At 43.4% G+C, this 17,761-nt stretch overlaps 1 protein-coding gene across 2 annotated transcripts in view; it reads left to right on the top strand.

Annotated features, from left to right (window-relative positions):
- LOC117404061 (dimethylglycine dehydrogenase, mitochondrial-like) overlaps positions 1 to 16,969 on the top strand; it is a 36,245-nt gene extending 19,276 nt beyond the window's left edge. For both annotated transcript variants that reach the window (XM_058988594.1, XM_058988605.1), the window contains exons 6-16: positions 6,005 to 6,253; positions 6,946 to 7,144; positions 8,149 to 8,318; positions 8,687 to 8,840; positions 10,600 to 10,765; positions 11,057 to 11,187; positions 11,655 to 11,872; positions 12,034 to 12,191; positions 12,622 to 12,681; positions 15,377 to 15,511; positions 16,172 to 16,969. In XM_058988594.1, coding sequence (XP_058844577.1) covers positions 6,005 to 6,253; positions 6,946 to 7,144; positions 8,149 to 8,318; positions 8,687 to 8,840; positions 10,600 to 10,765; positions 11,057 to 11,187; positions 11,655 to 11,872; positions 12,034 to 12,191; positions 12,622 to 12,681; positions 15,377 to 15,511; positions 16,172 to 16,384 — 1,853 coding nt within the window. In that variant the 3' untranslated portion in view covers positions 16,385 to 16,969. The remainder of the gene's footprint in view (positions 1 to 6,004; positions 6,254 to 6,945; positions 7,145 to 8,148; positions 8,319 to 8,686; positions 8,841 to 10,599; positions 10,766 to 11,056; positions 11,188 to 11,654; positions 11,873 to 12,033; positions 12,192 to 12,621; positions 12,682 to 15,376; positions 15,512 to 16,171) is intronic.
- Positions 16,970 to 17,761: the final 792 nt, after the last annotated feature.

Genomic DNA, 17,761 nt, shown 5'->3' with positions numbered 1-17,761 from the left:
TCAGTACAAGATTGAGGAGTTTGAGCAGGGCCTCCTGCAGCTTGGGGCTGCTGTGTTTGAGCATCTCAGCGTTGATGCTGTCAGGTCCACTTGCTTTTTTTGATTTGAGGGCCTTGAGTTTATCATTCAGCTCCTCCACCGTGATTGGGGTGTCGAGGGGGTTCTGATTGTCCTTAATACAGGATTCTAAATTTTTTAGTTTTTCACAAATGGCATTTTGAGTTTTTTGTTCTTTGTTTTGTATTTCTTTGTAAAGGTTTTCAAAATGTTTTTTCCAAATGTTTCCATTTTGGATGGCCAATTCTTCTTTTTTTGTTGAATTTAGGTTGTTCCAGGTTTCCCAAAAATGATTTTGGTTTATTGACTCCTCAATTTCGCTGAGTTGTTTATTAATATGGTCTTGTTTTTTATTTCTTAGAGTGTGTTTGTATTGATTCAGTGCCTCACAGTATCTGAGGCGTAAATCTGGGCTGTCTGGATCTTTATGTTTTTGATTGGATAGCTGTCTTAGTTTTTCCCTTCTAGTTTTACATTCTTCATCAAACCACTTTTCTTTGAATTTATTCTTTTGGTTGTTTTTCCGATTTACTATTTTTAATTTAGATTTTTCTGCTGCTTTTCTAAATATGTTATTCAAATCTTTTACAGCCAGAGTTACTCCTGTTTTTGTGTGTTGATACTGTGTGTTTTGAAATGTGTGTATTAGGGTTTCTATTTCATTGGTGCCAATTGCTTCTTTGTATATTTCTGTGCTGTTTGGAGCCCATCTGTAGGAATGGTTTAGATTGTACAGCTTACAGGGCTGTGTCTGTGTGTTGTTGATCTGCTCTGTTCTTTTTATGAACACAGTGATTTGACTGTGATCTGACAGGGGGGTTTGTGGTCTGACAGTGAATGCATTAATAAAGGAGGGGTCCAGGTCAGTGATGGCATAGTCCACCACACTGTTACCAAGAGCTGAGCTGTATGTAAACCTACCTAAAGAGTCCCCTCTGATCCTGCCATTCATGATATATAGGCCTAGGCCTTGACAGAGATTCAATAATTGTCTCCCATTTTTATTTACCACACTGTCATGGCTATTCCTGTTTGTGGTCATGTGCGTGTGGTATAGAGGGGATTGTCCGAATATGTGGCTGTTCCCCTGTGTGTTCATGAAGTCAGGCAGAGTGCCTGTTCTGGCATTAAAGTCACCGCAGAGCAGCACACTTCCCTGGGCCTGGAAGTGGCAGATCTCTGTCTGGAGATCATGGAAGGTGTCTTCCTTGTAATAAGGGGAGTCCGATGGGGGGATGTAGGCTGCACACAGGTAGATATCTGTTTGGCAGGTGACAATGCTATTACTCATTTTTAGCCACAGGTGGGTCTCTCCTGTTCTTATTGGTCTAATAGAGTCGGTGAGCTCCTCTCTGTACCACACAATGATCCCCCCTGAGTCTCTGCCACGTTTTACGTGTGAGTGTTTCAGGGAGGGCACTATAATCTCCCTGTAGCCTGAGGGACAGTGAGTGGATACATCAGCACGGCACCACGTCTCGTGGAGAATAATTATATCTATGTTATTTATATTTCTGATGAATTCAGGGTCTGTGCTTTTCAGCCCAAACACTGACGAACACAAACCCTGAATATTCCAGGAGCTAATTGTAAGCGATCTCATATTTATAATTTAAGCTATTTATAATTATTATCTAGAATAAAATATAATGTGAGAAACATTGAACACAAATCAGTAACATGTTTTACACTATTAAGTATTTTGTTATTATTTGTATTATTTTCTTATTCTAATTATTATTATTAGTTGTACATTTCTTTTCTAATACATTTAGAGTGGGGTGTACTTAGCTCATGATTTTGAAAATTAAGTTCAGGAGCTGCCGTATCTCCCCCATCTCAGAGCTGGCTAGGGTCCTTGGTTTGGAAGCAGCTGCTGCATAGCTGTGTTGCTGCTGCTCTGTCTGACTGCTGTGCTGGAGCTGCTGCTGTTCCTGGATCCCTCTGGGCTGGGCTCTGTTGGGCTGGGTCCCTCTGGGCTGGGCTCTGCTGGGCTGGGTCCCTCTGGGCTGGGCTCTGCTGGGCTGGGTCCCTCTGGGCTGGGCTCTGCTGGGCTGGGCTCTTCTGGTCTGTTGTAGTGTGTGCTGCCGGTGTCCAGGCTGCAGAGGCTGGTGTTCTTGGGGGGGTCTCCTCGTAAGCACAGGGCTGCGCTGTCCTTGGTGGTGGTCCGGTGTGCTCCTGTTTCGGGGGTGGCTGGCGGGGTCTCGGCCCATGGCAGTGTCCTTTAGGTTTTTGGCGAAGATCCTAACGCCTTCCTGGTCGAGGTGTACATGGTCGTACAGGTGCAGCGTGCTCAGGGTGGGGTGGTGTGCCAAGTGGACATTAGGCAGAAGGGCACAGCCTCTGGAGATGTCACTGTTGATCCTCTGAATAGTGTGCTGGGGGACGTCCTCTCTGGGCAGCAGGGTGGAGATCACTATCTTCGCACCAGGGAACTCCTTTGTGGCCTTCTCCGCTACTCTCCTTACCGACTCGGCCACATCTTCCCCCTGAGAGCCCAGGTCGTTGGTGCCAGTGTGGATGATAATGTGCTCGGGGTCTCTCAGGGTCGACTGGCACAGCAGCTGGAGCGCCCTTTCTGTAGTTGGGCACCAGAATTTTGCTACCCGGCTGCTGGGGAAGAGTCTTCGCTGGTTCAAGTACTTCCCGTTGGAGTCGATAAGAATGGCTACCTTGGAGCTGTATATTTTATTAGCCTGTCTACTCGAGGGAGTCTGTGTCTCTGGGGCAGTGTGTGTGATGTGGGAGGGAGGGGCAGTGTGTGTGGTGGGGGAGTGGGGGGTAGTGTGTGTGGTGGGGGGAGGGAGTGTCTCACTGTCGGGGTGTGCTGGGGGAGTGGGGTGTGTGTTTGGATCAGTGTGTGTGGTGGGGGAGTGGGGGGTAGTGTGTGTGGTGGGGGAGTGGGGGGTAGTGTGTGTGGTGGGGGGGAGTGTCTCACTGTCGGGGTGTGCTGGGGGAGTGGGGTGTGTGTTTGGATCAGTGTGTGTGTGGGATGATGTGGTGTGTGTATCGGTGTCGGTGTCAGTCACACAGGCCCTGCTTGCTGTAGCTCCTGTGTTCTTGGGCTGGCTGTGGTGTTGCTGTTCTGGGTGGGGGGGAGGAGGTGTGACTCTGAGTAGCTGCTCTCTCAGGCTCTGTATGCTCCTCTCTTTGCGCTGCAGCTCCTCTCTCAGCTTGGCCAGCTCGTTTCTCAGGGCCTCGTTGTCCTGCCGCAGCTCTCCCATCTCAGCTCCCAGCTCCCTGATGGAAGCCCTGGCCTCGTTCCTCACCTGCCTCACCTCGTCTCTTATCTGCTGCACGAGGTCGTTCTCTGTCAGCGTGGTCAGGGTGAGCTCCTTGAATTCTGCAAACTCCACCTCCAGCAGTGAGAGGCATTCCTTCAAGTGCTGCACTGTGCTGGGCAGTCTGGGGGTGAGCGGGGGGGTGCGGGGGGCTGCAGTGGGGGAGCTGCAGGGGGCTGTGTCTGCAGTGTGGGGGCTGCAGGGGGCTGTGTCTGCGGTGTGGGGAGCTGGCTGCTGTTCTGGGTCTAGTACCTCTGGATTTTTTTTCTCCTTCTCAGCCAGTTCTTTTAGAGCCTGGAAATCTTTCTCGAATAGTTCTAGGCTGGCCTCAGTTCCCTGAATCATAATAGTGCCATTATAAAACACATTGATGCTGAGCCTTGTGCTGTCAGGGTCAGTTTCGTCTCCTATACGCAGTTGCCTTCCTTTGCAAATCCCTCCCAGCTTGATATTACTATGTGCTGTGCAGAGGGCTGTGTGCCAGGCAGTGGGGTGCTGTGTATAGAACAGCAGGTTGGTTTTGGTCCTCTTGCCCCCAGCCAGGCTGCAGTCTGTTATCAGTGTCTCTGGGGACTCCTTCATTAGCTTGTTCTTATACAGCTTCTTTGCCTTTGCACTGGTGACCTCATCAGGGTATCGGATTACACTGCTAGTCTGGCCCCTCCCACTCTGCAGGGCTAAATTGATACATTTATCCATTCCGACCAACTGCCAAAAACCAACCGGTTTCAGCTGCTTTCAGTGACTGAGAGTTTTTAGCTATTAGGTTTTAGTTAATTTGTTATATTAAAAAGGCTTACCTTTTATTTTCCTCTTCAGTTCTTTTCTTTTTCTTTCTTTCTGTTTATTTCAATTTGTCTGTTTCTTTCTATTTCTTTCTGTTTCTTTCTCTTTCTTTCTGTTTATTTCTGTTTCTTTCTGTTTCTTTCTGTTTCTTTCTTTCTCTTTCTTTCTTGTTTAATTTTCCTGGAGGTCTTATTTCTTTTCTTTTCCTCTTCAGTTCAGTTCTTTTCTTTTGCTTTCTTTCTATTTCTTTCTTTCTCTTTCTTTCTTTCTTTCTTTCTTTCTTTCTTTCTTTCTTTCTTTCTTGTTTAATTGTTTAATTTTTCCTGGATGTCTTATTTCTGTAGTAAAAGTTTTCCATTTGTTTTTTATTTGTTCTTACTGATTTATATTCTTAATTCTCACAATTAAATTTACTCTAGATTAACATTTTTTTAGTTTAAATTAAGAGCTCATCTTGCTGCTGCTGCTCTCTCTCTCCTCTCTCTCTGCTCTCTCTCTCTCTCTCTCTCTCTCTCTCTCTCTCTCTCTCTCTCTCTCTCTGTGTTAGGGTTTTGGAAGTCCTTGTTGATGTCTCATTGCTCTCTCTCTCTCTCTGTGTTAGGGTTTTGGAAGTCCTTGTTGATGCCTCATTGCTCTCTCTCTCTCTCTGTTAGGGTTTTGGAAGTCCTTGTTGATGTCTCATTGCTCGCTCTCTCTCTCTCTGTGTTAGGGTTTTGGAAGTCCTTGTTGATGTCTCATTGCTCTCTCTCTCTCTCTCTCTCTCTCTCTCTGTGTTAGGGTTTTGGAAGTCCTTGTTGATGTCTCATTGCTCGCTCTCTCTCTCTGTGTTAGGGTTTTGGAAGTCCTTGTTGATGTCTCATTGCTCTCTCTCTCTCTCTGTGTTAGGGTTTTGGAAGTCCTTGTTGATGTCTCATTGCTCTCTCTCTCTCTGTGTTAGGGTTTTGGAAGTCCTTGTTGATGCCTCATTGCTCTCTCTCTCTCTCTGTTAGGGTTTTGGAAGTCCTTGTTGATGTCTCATTGCTCTCTCTCTGTGTTAGGGTTTTGGAAGTCCTTGTTGATGTATCATTGCTCTCTCTCTCTCTGTTAGGGTTTTGGAAGTCCTTGTTGATGTCTCATTGCTCTCTCTGTGTTAGGGTTTTGGAAGTCCTTGTTGATGTCTCATTGCTCTCTCTCTCTCTCTGTGTTAGGGTTTTGGAAGTCCTTGTTGATGCCTCATTGCTATCTCTCTCTCTGTGTTAGGGTTTTGGAAGTCCTTGTTGATGTCTCATTGCTCTCTCTGTGTTAGGGTTTTGGAAGTCCTTGTTGATGTCTCATTGCTCTCTCTGTGTTAGGGTTTTGGAAGTCCTTGTTGATGTATCATTGCTCGCTCTCTCTGTGGTAGGGTTTTGGAAGTCCTTGTTGATGTATCATTGCTCGCTCTCTCTGTGTTAGGGTTTTGGAAGTCCTTGTTGATGTATCATTGCTCTCTCTCTCTATGTTAGGGTTTTGGAAGTCCTTGTTGATGTATCATTGCTCACTCTCTCTGTGTTAGGGTTTTGGAAGTCCTTGTTGATGTATCATTGCTCTCTCTCTCTGTGTTAGGGTTTTGGAAGTCCTTGTTGATGTCTCATTGCTCTCTCTCTCTCTCTCTGTTATGGTTTTGGAAGTCCTTGTTGATGTCTCATTGCTCGCTCTCTCTCTCTCTCTCTCTCTCTCTCTCTCTCTCTCTCTCTGTCTCTGTGTTAGGGTTTTGGAAGTCCTTGTTGATGTCTCATTGCTCTCTCTCTCTCTCTGTTAGGGTTTTGGAAGTCCTTGTTGATGTCTCATTGCTCTCTCTCTCTCTCTCTCTCTCTCTCTCTCTCTCTCTCTCTCTCTCTCTCTCTCTCTCTCTCTGTGTTTAGGGTTTTGGGCTCGTGAAGTGGGGAAGCTGGTTGGGTTTCAGCATCCTGTCATTCCCGTACATCACCAGTATGTCGTCACGGCGTCCGTCCCTGAGGTGAAGGCTCTGAAGACGGAGCTGCCAGTGATTCGGGACCTGGAGGGATCGTACTACCTGCGGCAGGAGCGAGACGGCCTGCTCTTCGGACCTTATGAGAGGCAGGAGAAAATGAAGCTGCAGGAATCCTGGGTAACAGACGGCGTCCCGCCAGGTATGCATGTAAACTGCTTCAAGATGCATCTAATGACATTACCGTTATTTGTAGGTAATGTTATTATTATTATTATTATTTATTTCTTAGCAGACGCCCTTATCCAGGGCGACTTACAATTGTTACAAGATATCACATTATACATTATTTCACATACAATTACCCATTTATACAGTTGGGTTTTTACTGGAGCAATCTAGGTAAAGTACCTTGCTCAAGGGTACAACAGCAACCCTGCGGTCAAGAGTCCAGAGCCCTAACCACTACTCCACACTGCTGCCCTGAAATGTTGAAACAATTCCTTATTCAGACGAGAATTTACAAATACAAACGTAGCTATTATGCCAGTGACATAAAAACTGGATTAACCCTTTAAGGTACATACAATGGACATATGTGTCCCACAAATAAAAATTATACTAACTGTCTTATTTTTGCAATGAGGTGCACGAAACAGAGTTTAAAATGCACTGACAGGTTGGATCTGGTCATCCAAATTGTTAGTTTCCGCCTCGTGATAGTTGAGTCACTCTGAAATGTATTTTAAGAAGAAACCGTTTGCTCAAGCCACTCAATTCCTTGTGTTACCTTAGGGGTTAATACATCAGTATCAATACAGAGGTGCACAGCACAGTACTGGTGCATCCCAGAGCTTGCTGTACAGACTGACAATGTGCTGGTTGTTCTTGCAGGCTTTGGGAAAGAGCTGTTTGAGTCCGATTTGGACAGAATCATGGACCATGTAGAAGCTGCTATGGAGATGGTCCCTGTGCTGAAGGATGCTGACATCATTAATGTGGTGTCAGGCCCAATTACCTACACCCCTGACCTGCTTCCCATGGTGGGGCCACACCAAGGGGTGAGGAATTACTGGGTGGCTATAGGCTTTGGGTAAGTGGCGTCTTGAGAGAAAAGGAATCAATTGAAATACTGTTGTGACTCGGTCAGTTCCGGCCAATGGGTGGGGGGGGGGGACACCGGGCTTTCCAACTGAGAGGAAAATGAATACCATGGAATCTAGGCTCAGGACAAGTTGTATTTAATAAAGGTCTGTTGATAAAAAAAAACTCACAGTAAAGGGGGATTTTGTTATAGAGCTACATAAGCAGTGGGCACTTTGAAAAACAAACAAGAAGCAAGAAGATTGATTTTATTCTATTTTATTTTATTGCACATCTATTGCATTATTGGGATTGACATAGATCTTTCTTACCTTCTTCAATAAGTAGGACAGACTTCAGAGTGAAAGGTATACAAAGCACTGCGTAGGAAGGACAGTTTGTGTATCTGTTGTAGACAAGTCCTTACTTCAGCATTAAGACCGAATGAACAACCATTCCTCTGACAGCCTGTGTAGTTAACAGATCAGAATCAACACAACCATTGCTGACAGCCTAATTACTATATAAACCTCAGTGATCGCCTTTGCCCATCCGAGTCCAAGTAGATTGGTTATTACCCTATGGTAGATGTGTTGGTGTGTGATGATTGCTGCTGTATTTCACAGAGCCTAGCTGCGCTGTTCACAGCTAGCCATGCTCTTTGACAACACTAACCTGGTAGATCTACAGTAACTGAAGCTATGAACTCAGATACAAAACAAAGCCCACCTTTCAGAATAGCAATACTGTCCTCCACAGCGAGCCCTGTATGCAGGATAGTTGAGCATTGTGACAGGTTAGTTCTCCTGAACATCACTTCAGAATGTTCTTTCTCTGTCCGCTATCTTCAGGAGCTTCTTATAGAAGTCGTATAAGTTTGCCTTGCCTGGTTTAGCCAAAGACTGTTTCAGTTGTTTATTGTAAGGGCTTTGACATGCCATTCCAGTTGAAACTCTCTTACACTCCCAGTGGAACCCTTGGTGGGGAGTGACTTCGGTCTGACTGTGATTTTAGGTACGGTATCATCCATGCGGGTGGCGTGGGGAAGTTCCTGAGTGACTGGATCATGAATGGAGAACCTTCCTATGACCTCATAGAGCTTGATCCCAATCGCTATGGAAAATGGACCTCCACAGCATTCACTGCTGCCAAAGCCAGAGAATCCTATGGGTTTAACAACATCGGTGAGCTAATCCTTGCATACAATCTGTAGCCCCAGCTGAGAACTGTGCTACACATACTGCAAAAGGAACAGCTTAGTGGTAGCATTGGCACCCCTACATTGGCATGTAGTATTCCTTTCTGGCATAACACAGTAAACACAAACTTTACATATATCTGTGGGATACAGCAGTTTGGCATATGATTTTCAGTCTTCATTGTGGGGGTCATTTATAATCTTGGTACTGGGTTGCACTCCTGTGTAATTATACTCCATCATTTTTTTGTTTTATTTTATTTATTTTTTTTACTTATGGCAAGTCGCTGTACAGTTTAAAGCAATAATTTCTGACGGCATTGACGACCTGTTAAATATCTTTCTTCTCACTAGTTGGGTTTCCTAAGGAGGAGCGGTTTGCAGGCAGACCAACAGAGCGAGTGAGTGGGATTTATGAAACTCTGAAGTCCAAAGCATCCATGGGATTCCATGCTGGATGGGAGCAGCCCCACTGGTTTTATAAACCCGGAGATGATGTCGGTTACAAGTAAGTGCTTTTTGTTTCTCATAGGAATTATGTTCCAATAGCCTATCAGAAAAGATCCACTCATGTAACTTATATCAGTGTTCCAAAAGATTGTGATGGATTGCTTTATAGACAAATCGGCATAGGCACTGAGACAGGCCACGCTCTTTACCTGGTGCACAGTTAGTTCACATGCAGACTGTGCTGGGATTCAAGTGAATGATTGATTAGCAAGCGAGTCCCAGCACAGCTGCATAAGAGTCCGTTTTCACGCACACAGGGTTGGTGTGTTCAGAGGTGGAACGAGAGTCGGGAGGTAGAGAGAAAATATATAAATAATAACTTGCAGTTGCTATTCGAGCTGGAATTATGTCTGTTCTATGTCTGTTTTGGCCATTGTGCCGTTTTGTTTTGGATCAGTGTTTTGTTCTGTTTAAATCATTTTATTTTGTTATTAAACTCAAATACCACTCTGTGTTCTACATTTCCTGGCCTGATGAGCTGCCTGACTTCATGCTGCTGGTTGTACCAGTTCCATGCTCTTTATGGAGAAAAATAGTAGCGTGCAGCAAAGATCCTGTGTCTTATCCCTTTCTGTCCTTTATGAAGTGTACTTGCACTGACCCTGACTGACTTCATTTTAATGCTGCTTCCTTTTCTCAGAGAGATACTATGAAAGGTGGTGGGTTCCTTTAAGAATCTATATTCTGGGATTAGAATTATAGAGCCCTATTCACAAAACTTTAAGGACCGTTTTTAAAGACCATTTTGATAAAGTCTGCGGTTCCCAGCGCCCCATTGCATAAATATATTTTTAAATAATGTTGAACATCGTTGTGTTCTGTCTACAAAGCACTGGGTGTTTTTGGCATCTCTACCTAGGCAGCACACTGTGACCTCACTAAGACGCCTCACTAACTGCAAAATGGAGTGCATATTTCTTCAAAAACAAAAATAGTCAAAATAACGTTCTGGCAAAATCAGCAGTATGAGCAGCCAGTATTTATTTCAGGCATTTTCAAAGGGCTCATTCAGCTTGTTAAAATGACTAATTTCACAGTTGAGATGCATTGCATTTCAGCAGCTATGCAAGCGTCGTCCAATTTTGAAAATCTAGTCCGGTGCCTTCCTGTCCAGGATCGGATTCCAAATATTTAAAACACTTTTGAGCCACGAATCTCTGTAAGGATGCAATGCTGAAGGGCAGAGGAACCCTATGTTCAGTAGGAAGAACGATAAACAGATATCCTGTGTGGATGGCCTAATAGCACATGAATGGCAAAGCCACGAGTTTAGGTCAGGCCATTCTCACGTGTGTTATAAACGTTATCCCATACTGGTTCATGACAGAGATCTATTTTACATACCCTGTTACATGAACACATGCTGAGACCAAACATGAGCTGTTACCCATCAGTTAGAGAATTTATTTGATCCTGCATCCCAATTTCTTTAGAGAAGCAGTATCGTCAGTTAGAACAGAGGTGACTCAGTCCACTTAAAGACAAGGATCTAGAGACCGTTTTACTTGCGGTCCGTCTGGCTCTTTATCACAAGCCTAGCAGCTTGTTCTTTCAGCATTCAGGAGCAGAATAGTCCAAATAAGGCAAACCCATACTCATGGTGAATCTTTTTGGAGGTGGTGTGAGCATTAGGACACTGCCATGCTGACAACACATGCATGCTGTTTTTAACTTGCATGGTTGGAATGAACCAGTTTGTTGTCTCACAAATGCCCCATCACAGTTAAGTATTACGATGTGTCTTTCCTCATGGGTAGACCCAGCTTCCGGCGTACAAACTGGTTTGAGCCGGTGGGACGGGAGTGCAAGCTGGTGATGGAGAAGGTGGGAGTGATGGATCTGACCCCCTTCGGGAAGTTCATCGTCAGAGGAAAGGACTCAACAAAGCTGCTGGAACGCCTCTTTGCCAATGTTATTCCAAAGGTGCACCTTGTTCATCATAGGCATTTTACAACTAGATCATAATGCAAGGAAATCAAGCATTAGACAGCACTTAATATAGCCGTAGTACATTAGACTTGGATCAGTCTGAGCATCTGGATGTATTTGTCTATGTGGCTGAATGTATTGGTCTGTGTGGGTGAATGACCCATAAACAGGATGGAATTGCTATTTGGTGACATGCACAGAATGTTCTCAGCATTCCTCAGGTGGTAGTCAGTAGGGGAAAGAGCACTCTACTCTTTAGTGAAGCAGATTGTGTTTTCATTGCAGGTAGGTGTAACGAACATCAGCCACATGCTGACACCCAGAGGCCGTGTGTACGCGGAGGTCACTGTGACCCAGCTGTCTCCGGGGGAGTTCATGCTGGTCACGGGTTCAGGGTCAGAGCTCCATGACCTAAGGTAAATGTACTCTTGTTCCTGCTGTATAGTCTGCATTGCATTTCATACAGCCGTTTCAGTGAGGTGTGCATGCAGTAGCATGCAGTGACAATGACTCTATACAGTGATGTAATTGCAAACATGTAGGGCTTTTTAGAAACTGGATGGGCTGGTGATCAGTGACATTCATTCTGAGCTGTTAATACACACAGGAGGCATATAGCCCCAGTTTCTTTAAATGACATAAAATGTATTTTAAAGGGGTATGGAATGTGACTCTGAATAACAAAAATAATGATTATATTAAGTGTTTTTTAGAAGAAACACAAAACAACTTCCACCAGGTAAATAATAAAAACCTCTTCAATACCAGCGTCATCACAAAAAGCAGCTCTGAGCTCATGTCGCAACCTAGTGCCTGCAGTGTATATTGCACAGTAATTGCTGGAGCCCATGCAGTCTGCAAGCTGATTTTGTGTGTGACCCAGGTGGATTGAGCAGGAGGCTGTGGAAGGCAGGTACAGTGTGGAGATCACAAACGTGACCGATGACATGGGAGTGCTGGGCGTGGCTGGGCCGAACGCTCGCAAGGTCCTCCAGAAGCTGACAGACGAGGATCTGAGCGACTCCGTCTTCAGATTCCTGCACTGCCGATCCGTCACACTCGCCGACATTCCTGTGACTGCAATCAGGATATCATACACCGGTGGGCTTGGCAATACCTGGCACATATACTTTGAACCTCTTTTAATTATCAGTCCACATCGTGTGATTTAGGCACAGTGTCGGTTTACTGGCAGCTTTGAACCATCACTGTGCGTATACGTCCCATTCTGATGATGTGGTTTGGTTTGGTTTGTGTGTCAGGGGAACTTGGCTGGGAGATGTACCACAAACGGCAGCACACCGCCTCACTTTACCAAGCCATCATGGAGGCGGGGCAGGAGGAGGGGATTGACAGCTTCGGAGCGTATGCCATGAACTCGCTGCGCATGGAGAAGGGTTTCAGAGCATGGGGAGCGGAGGTCAGGAATACACACATCTGCTTTACCAAGTATTTCACCATGGGCTGCATTCCCAAAGCTGCTTACAATAGTCATGAGCACATTTTATATTCTAAAAGGAAAGGAACAAATACAGAAGAACTTTAAAACTGGTTCATTTTCCTTTCTGAAAAAAGGTTTGGTTGGAGTTCTGATAACATGAACCCATAATGCCAGATTATCAAAGCATGTTTCTTTAGAAACGTACCATTCTACAAGTAAACAGCTCAGATGTTTCATTAATTTAGTTTTAAGTTGTTTTATTATTTGCATTAGAATTGCGTTTTCATTCCAAAAACAATGCACAATTTGGAGTAAACAGCTTTGAGAATGTGGCTAACTATAGTCTGGTAGTGACGTTGATGCTGGTGGCTTTCTGAATGTTTCTGTTTTTGTTGGTTTGTTTTTATAGATGAACTGTGACACAAACCCACTGGAGGCTGGTTTAGACTACTTCATCAAGTTAAACAAGGTACCACAGAGGATTGGGAGGCTTGGGTTAGACTACTTCATCAAGTTAAACAAGGTACCACAGAGGATTGGGAGGCTTGGGTTAGACTACTTCATCAAGTTAAACAAGATACCACAGAGGATTGGGAGGCTTGGGTTAGACTACTTCATCAAGTTAAACAAGGTACCACAGAGGATTGGGAGGCTTGGGTTAGACTACTTCATCAAGTTAAACAGGTACCACAGAGGATTGGGAGGCTTGGGTTAGACTACTTCATCAAGTTAAACAAGGTACCACAGAGGATTAGGAGGCTTGGGTTAGACTACTTCATCAAGTTAAACAAGGTACCACAGAGGATTGGGAGGCTTGGGTTAGACTACTTCATCAAGTTAAACAAGGTACCACAGAGGATTGGGAGGCTTGGGTTAGACTACTTCATCAAGTTAAACAAGGTACCACAGAGGATTGGGAAGCTTGGGTTAGACTTCTTCATCAAGTTAAACAGGTACCACAGAGGATTGGGAGGCTTGGGTTAGACTACTTCATCAAGTTAAATAAGGTACCACAGAGGATTGGGAGGCTTAGGTTAGAAGTCGTCTACTAAGTAAATGCCCTGCTGAAAAAATCTTTGGTCTTTTGAAAAGTTTCCTGAACGTACAGTAAGAACCATGGCAGAGAATCCCATAACCTTGGCTGTATCAGTTAAAAGCTGTGAAACCACAAGACTCCCATCCAGCAGATCATTCAGGGCACTGAGAAATAGACCAGCTTCTGTAAACATCCAGGTGCATGTTGGGAAAAGACACAACATATCTCCAAGATTCTGATCAAAGATTTGTGAGGCTAGGTTGTGATTCAGTGCAGAGACGGTGTGACGTTTTCAAAAGCAGACTATTATCTTTTTGATAACACGTTTACTCTACTTTAGGGATATAATTTAGGGATATGTCATATAATATTTAATTACTACTTTTGCTTGAGTTACAGTTTCTGATTCAACAGGCTCCAGTCACATTTTTTTTTTTTTGGTTTTTAAGTCTTTTGATCTTTTTGTGCTATTTCTATTTTCCACCACTAGATGGCGCTGTGGGATCTTTCTCCCGACATTTCAAAACGAAGCTGCCCATAAAGAAGCGATTTAGGCATAAAGTTATAAGTTTCGCTTATGTTTAAAAACACAACACAACACTATTTGATATATTATTTGCTGATGGTTTTGAGTCAGCTAAACACTTTGAGAATAACTTCTGGTTGTCACATTCTTAAAAATGAGCAGTTCAGGGGAACAGTGGTTCAAAAGACATTTTAATTTTTACCACTTGAAATTCCCCCGAGACAGATACAGAATAATGAATACGTGTGTGTGTGTACCATGGATGCGCACTGGCAATTTATTTGACAGTGCGTGAGGGGATTCTGATACAGTCCATATCAGTGTAACACAGGGGCCAGGTCTGTCAATAGCAGTTTCAAAGTAAGTAAGATCTTTAAGGGAATGAAAAACAAGGCTTTAAATCAAGTATCTTTACAGCATTGTGGGCAAGTCGATCAAACTAACTTCCCTGCAGCGCAGTACAGAAACAGACTCTTAACTTCCCAGCAGCATAGTACCGAAACAGACTCTTAACTTCCCAGCAGCGCAGTACAGAAACAGACTCTTAACTTCCCAGCAGCATAGTACAGAAACAGACTCTTAACTTCCCAGCAGCACAGTACAGAAACAGACTCTTAACTTCCCAGCAGCATAGTACAGAAACAGACTCTTAACTTCCCTCAGACTTCCCAGTACTAACTTCCTGAAGTCAATCACCATTAAGAATAGTGGGGAGTGGCAGGGAAGTTCAGTGAAGGACAGAATATTCAGATTGGGTGTGGTTTGGGAGTGGAGAAGCACAGCCAATTGTTGTGCATGTTCTTTCTCCAAACCACTTTCCCCATCCCTATTTGATAAACTGAGACAGCTGTGCACAATAGTCCAAATCGATTACAGTACAATTCACCATTCGAAACCTGTCCACTTTCGCTATTTAACATTGCCGTGGTTTCCTGTTTCGTTGTGCACTAATCTGTCGCTAAAATATATTAGCATTGATCTCATCATTCAATAAAGCATAGCCTAGTGCTGAGCTTGAAAATGTAATGTGAACCTCCCCATGAATCATTATAGTGCTAAGTGATGAATTATTATCATAAGAACATTGGGAGACACAGGATATTTACATTATGCAAGTTATGCCAGTTTTATTTTTACTAAAACAGTGTTTTGGTTCTTGTTTTAATTGTAGGTAAAGAAATTAAAAATAATGAATAAACGTTAAGAGTCTTCTGCCCTGTGACTCGTAGCTTGTACCTGGTATGCAGTGTTGCTTTTTCCCAGAGAACATTCACAGGCTGCAGCTAATCTCTTTATTTTGTTAATGTAGGGGAGGCTGTTTTAAATTGGGTCACCGCTTGGGTAATGTTTGATGAACTGTTTTTGTTTGAAATAGGCAAAGACCTTGGTGTTTCAATACTTTAATCCACACAAATCTGATGTACTTTCTCAGGTTACCTTTCTTTCTATTTTAAAAACCATTTCCTTAGTTTATTTTTAATTATGTTTCCCTGTTAAACACTATATGAATTTAAATGTGTTCACATTCGGGTGGCAGTATGAAGGCTGCTGGTCCACAGGGCAGACAGTCTCTCAAGCTCATTAGCGGGTTCCTCTTCTCAGCCTGCAGATTTCATCGGGAAGCAGGCGTTGCTGGATATCAAGGCAAAGGGGTTGTCTCGCAAGCTGGCCTACCTCACCATGCAAACCGATGACGTTGATCCAGAGGGGAACGAAACTGTGTGGCACAATGGCAAGGTCAGGGTTTCTTTTTTTAACTGAATTAGGGGCACTGTGACATCAGTGGTTGGGTTTAAAAGGTCGTCCTTGAGAACACTGTAGCTCAGCACAGCTGCAAGGTAAACCGTTGAGGGAAGATGTTTGCTACTCAAGATAAAGAGCCTAGAACTGAGTGGGGTGTGGGAACTGGCCTGGGTTGGAACACAGCTGACACAAATATAAACTAAGCTGGCAAAAACAAGGTTTAGCTGCACACACACATTTAGGTAAGATATACAAGACAGGCATTAGAGAATGCTTTTGAAGCATTCAAGATCCTCGATAAACACACGCCAGCGTCGTGTCCAATGCTCCCTAAGAGATTAGACACTGATTAGGTAATTGAGTCAAGTAATAATAATTTATGCTGTAACAGTTTGACTTTTGATTATTGGAGTCAATAAAGTAATCTTGTTATATTTGTTCACACAGGAACACATACATAATTTAGTTTACTTACAATCTAATAATCATTTTGAACCCCAAGATGCTGTTTTGTTTGTGTGTGTGTGTGTGTGTGTGTGTGTGTGTGTGTGTGTGTATATATATATATATATATATATATATATATATATATATATATATATATATATATATATATATGTATATATTTTAACTTTAATGTCCATCTCGTTTCAGGTTGTTGGTAACACGACTTCTGGAGCCTACAGCTACTCCAGTCAGCAGAGTGTGGCCTTTGCCTACGTCCCCACAGAGCTCAATACAATAGGCCAGAAGCTAGAGGTTGAGCTTCTGGGCAAAAACTACGAAGCAACTATTACACAAGAGCCACTGATACTCACAGAGCCCACAAGAACCCGCCTGCAGAAAAAGAGCAAGGCCACCAAGTGAGAGGGAAGACTAGGTGTCTCCAGGCTGAACGAGTCTATCAAAGAAAACAACAAGGAACAATGTGTTTACACCAGCCTGGAAACTGGGAACGCTTTTTAAAGGAAGCATCTTTTAAACAAAAAGCACAAGGGATGATATTACACACTGGGAGTCCACAGGATTGGAAAGATGGAAAAATAATATTTTCTCAATGAGTAAAATCTTACTGTGAGTCAGGGATTGGTAACAATAGTTTTTTTTAAATTTTTTATTTATACAAAGCTAGCACTGCAGTGGTCCTTGTGCTAACTTTGCTCCGTGTCTGTAGTGCCACTCACTGCATAGCTAGTGATGAGAATCTGGGAAGAGTCGTCAGAAGCTGGTTGTACACCTTCAATTGTCAGGACCTGAACTGTAAATACACACCTTCAGTGAGGGAAGGAAACACATTAAGAGCCATTGTTTTGCATAGTGAAGTAAGCACACATAAATGTAATTAACTGTATAATTAAGATGCATTGCATTTTTAAAATCAGTATTAAAAAGTGGACCCTATTTGTTGTAAGTTATGCAATGAAAATAAAAAGTTTGCTTTCCTTGAAATCAGCTACCGGTATAGAAAGAACCATTTTTGTAGAGGAACAAAACATGAGTGTTACATAAAAAGGGTTCCAGGACAGATTGATGATGCTGCAAAGATAAATGAAGTTAAGTGTGTGTGTGTGTGTGTGTGTGTGTGTTTCACCATGAAGGCAGAAAGCTGGACAGAATTTAGTGTTCAATGTGTGGATGAATTGAAAATGTATGTGACATTTTAACTGAGTGATGCAAAATAATATCTTCAGGTCTTTAGTTTGTACAGGACTTGGAAGAAGTGCCAAGTCTAAAAGAGTGCTTTGTTACAGTGAGCCTCCTCACAGGGAATGGAACTCATATCAGTGAAGTGTACAACAGCTTCTACACTACCTCGAACCAGTACAACAGCTTCTACACTAGAAGAGCTCTAACCAGTGCAACAGCTTATACACTAGAAGAGCTCTAACCAGTGCAACAACTTCTCCACTAGAAGAGCTCTAACCAGTGCAACAGCTTCTACATTAGAGGAGCTCTAACCAGTACAACAGCTTATACACTAGGAGAGCTCTAAACAGTGCAACAGCTTCTACACTAGAGGAGCTCTAACCAGTGCAACAGCTTCTACACTAGAACAGCTCTAACCAGTACAACAGCTTCTACACTAGAAGAGCTCTAACCAGTGCAACAGCTTATACACTAGAAGAGCTCTAACCAGTGCAACAACTTCTCCACTAGAAGAGCTCTAACCAGTGCAACAGCTTCTACATTAGAGGAGCTCTAACCAGTACAACAGCTTATACACTAGGAGAGCTCTAAACAGTG

This window comes from Acipenser ruthenus, chromosome 2 (genome assembly GCF_902713425.1).
Source record: "Acipenser ruthenus chromosome 2, fAciRut3.2 maternal haplotype, whole genome shotgun sequence".
Classification (NCBI taxonomy): domain Eukaryota; kingdom Metazoa; phylum Chordata; class Actinopteri; order Acipenseriformes; family Acipenseridae; genus Acipenser; species Acipenser ruthenus.
This window is presented reverse-complemented; position numbering and strand designations above follow the sequence as displayed.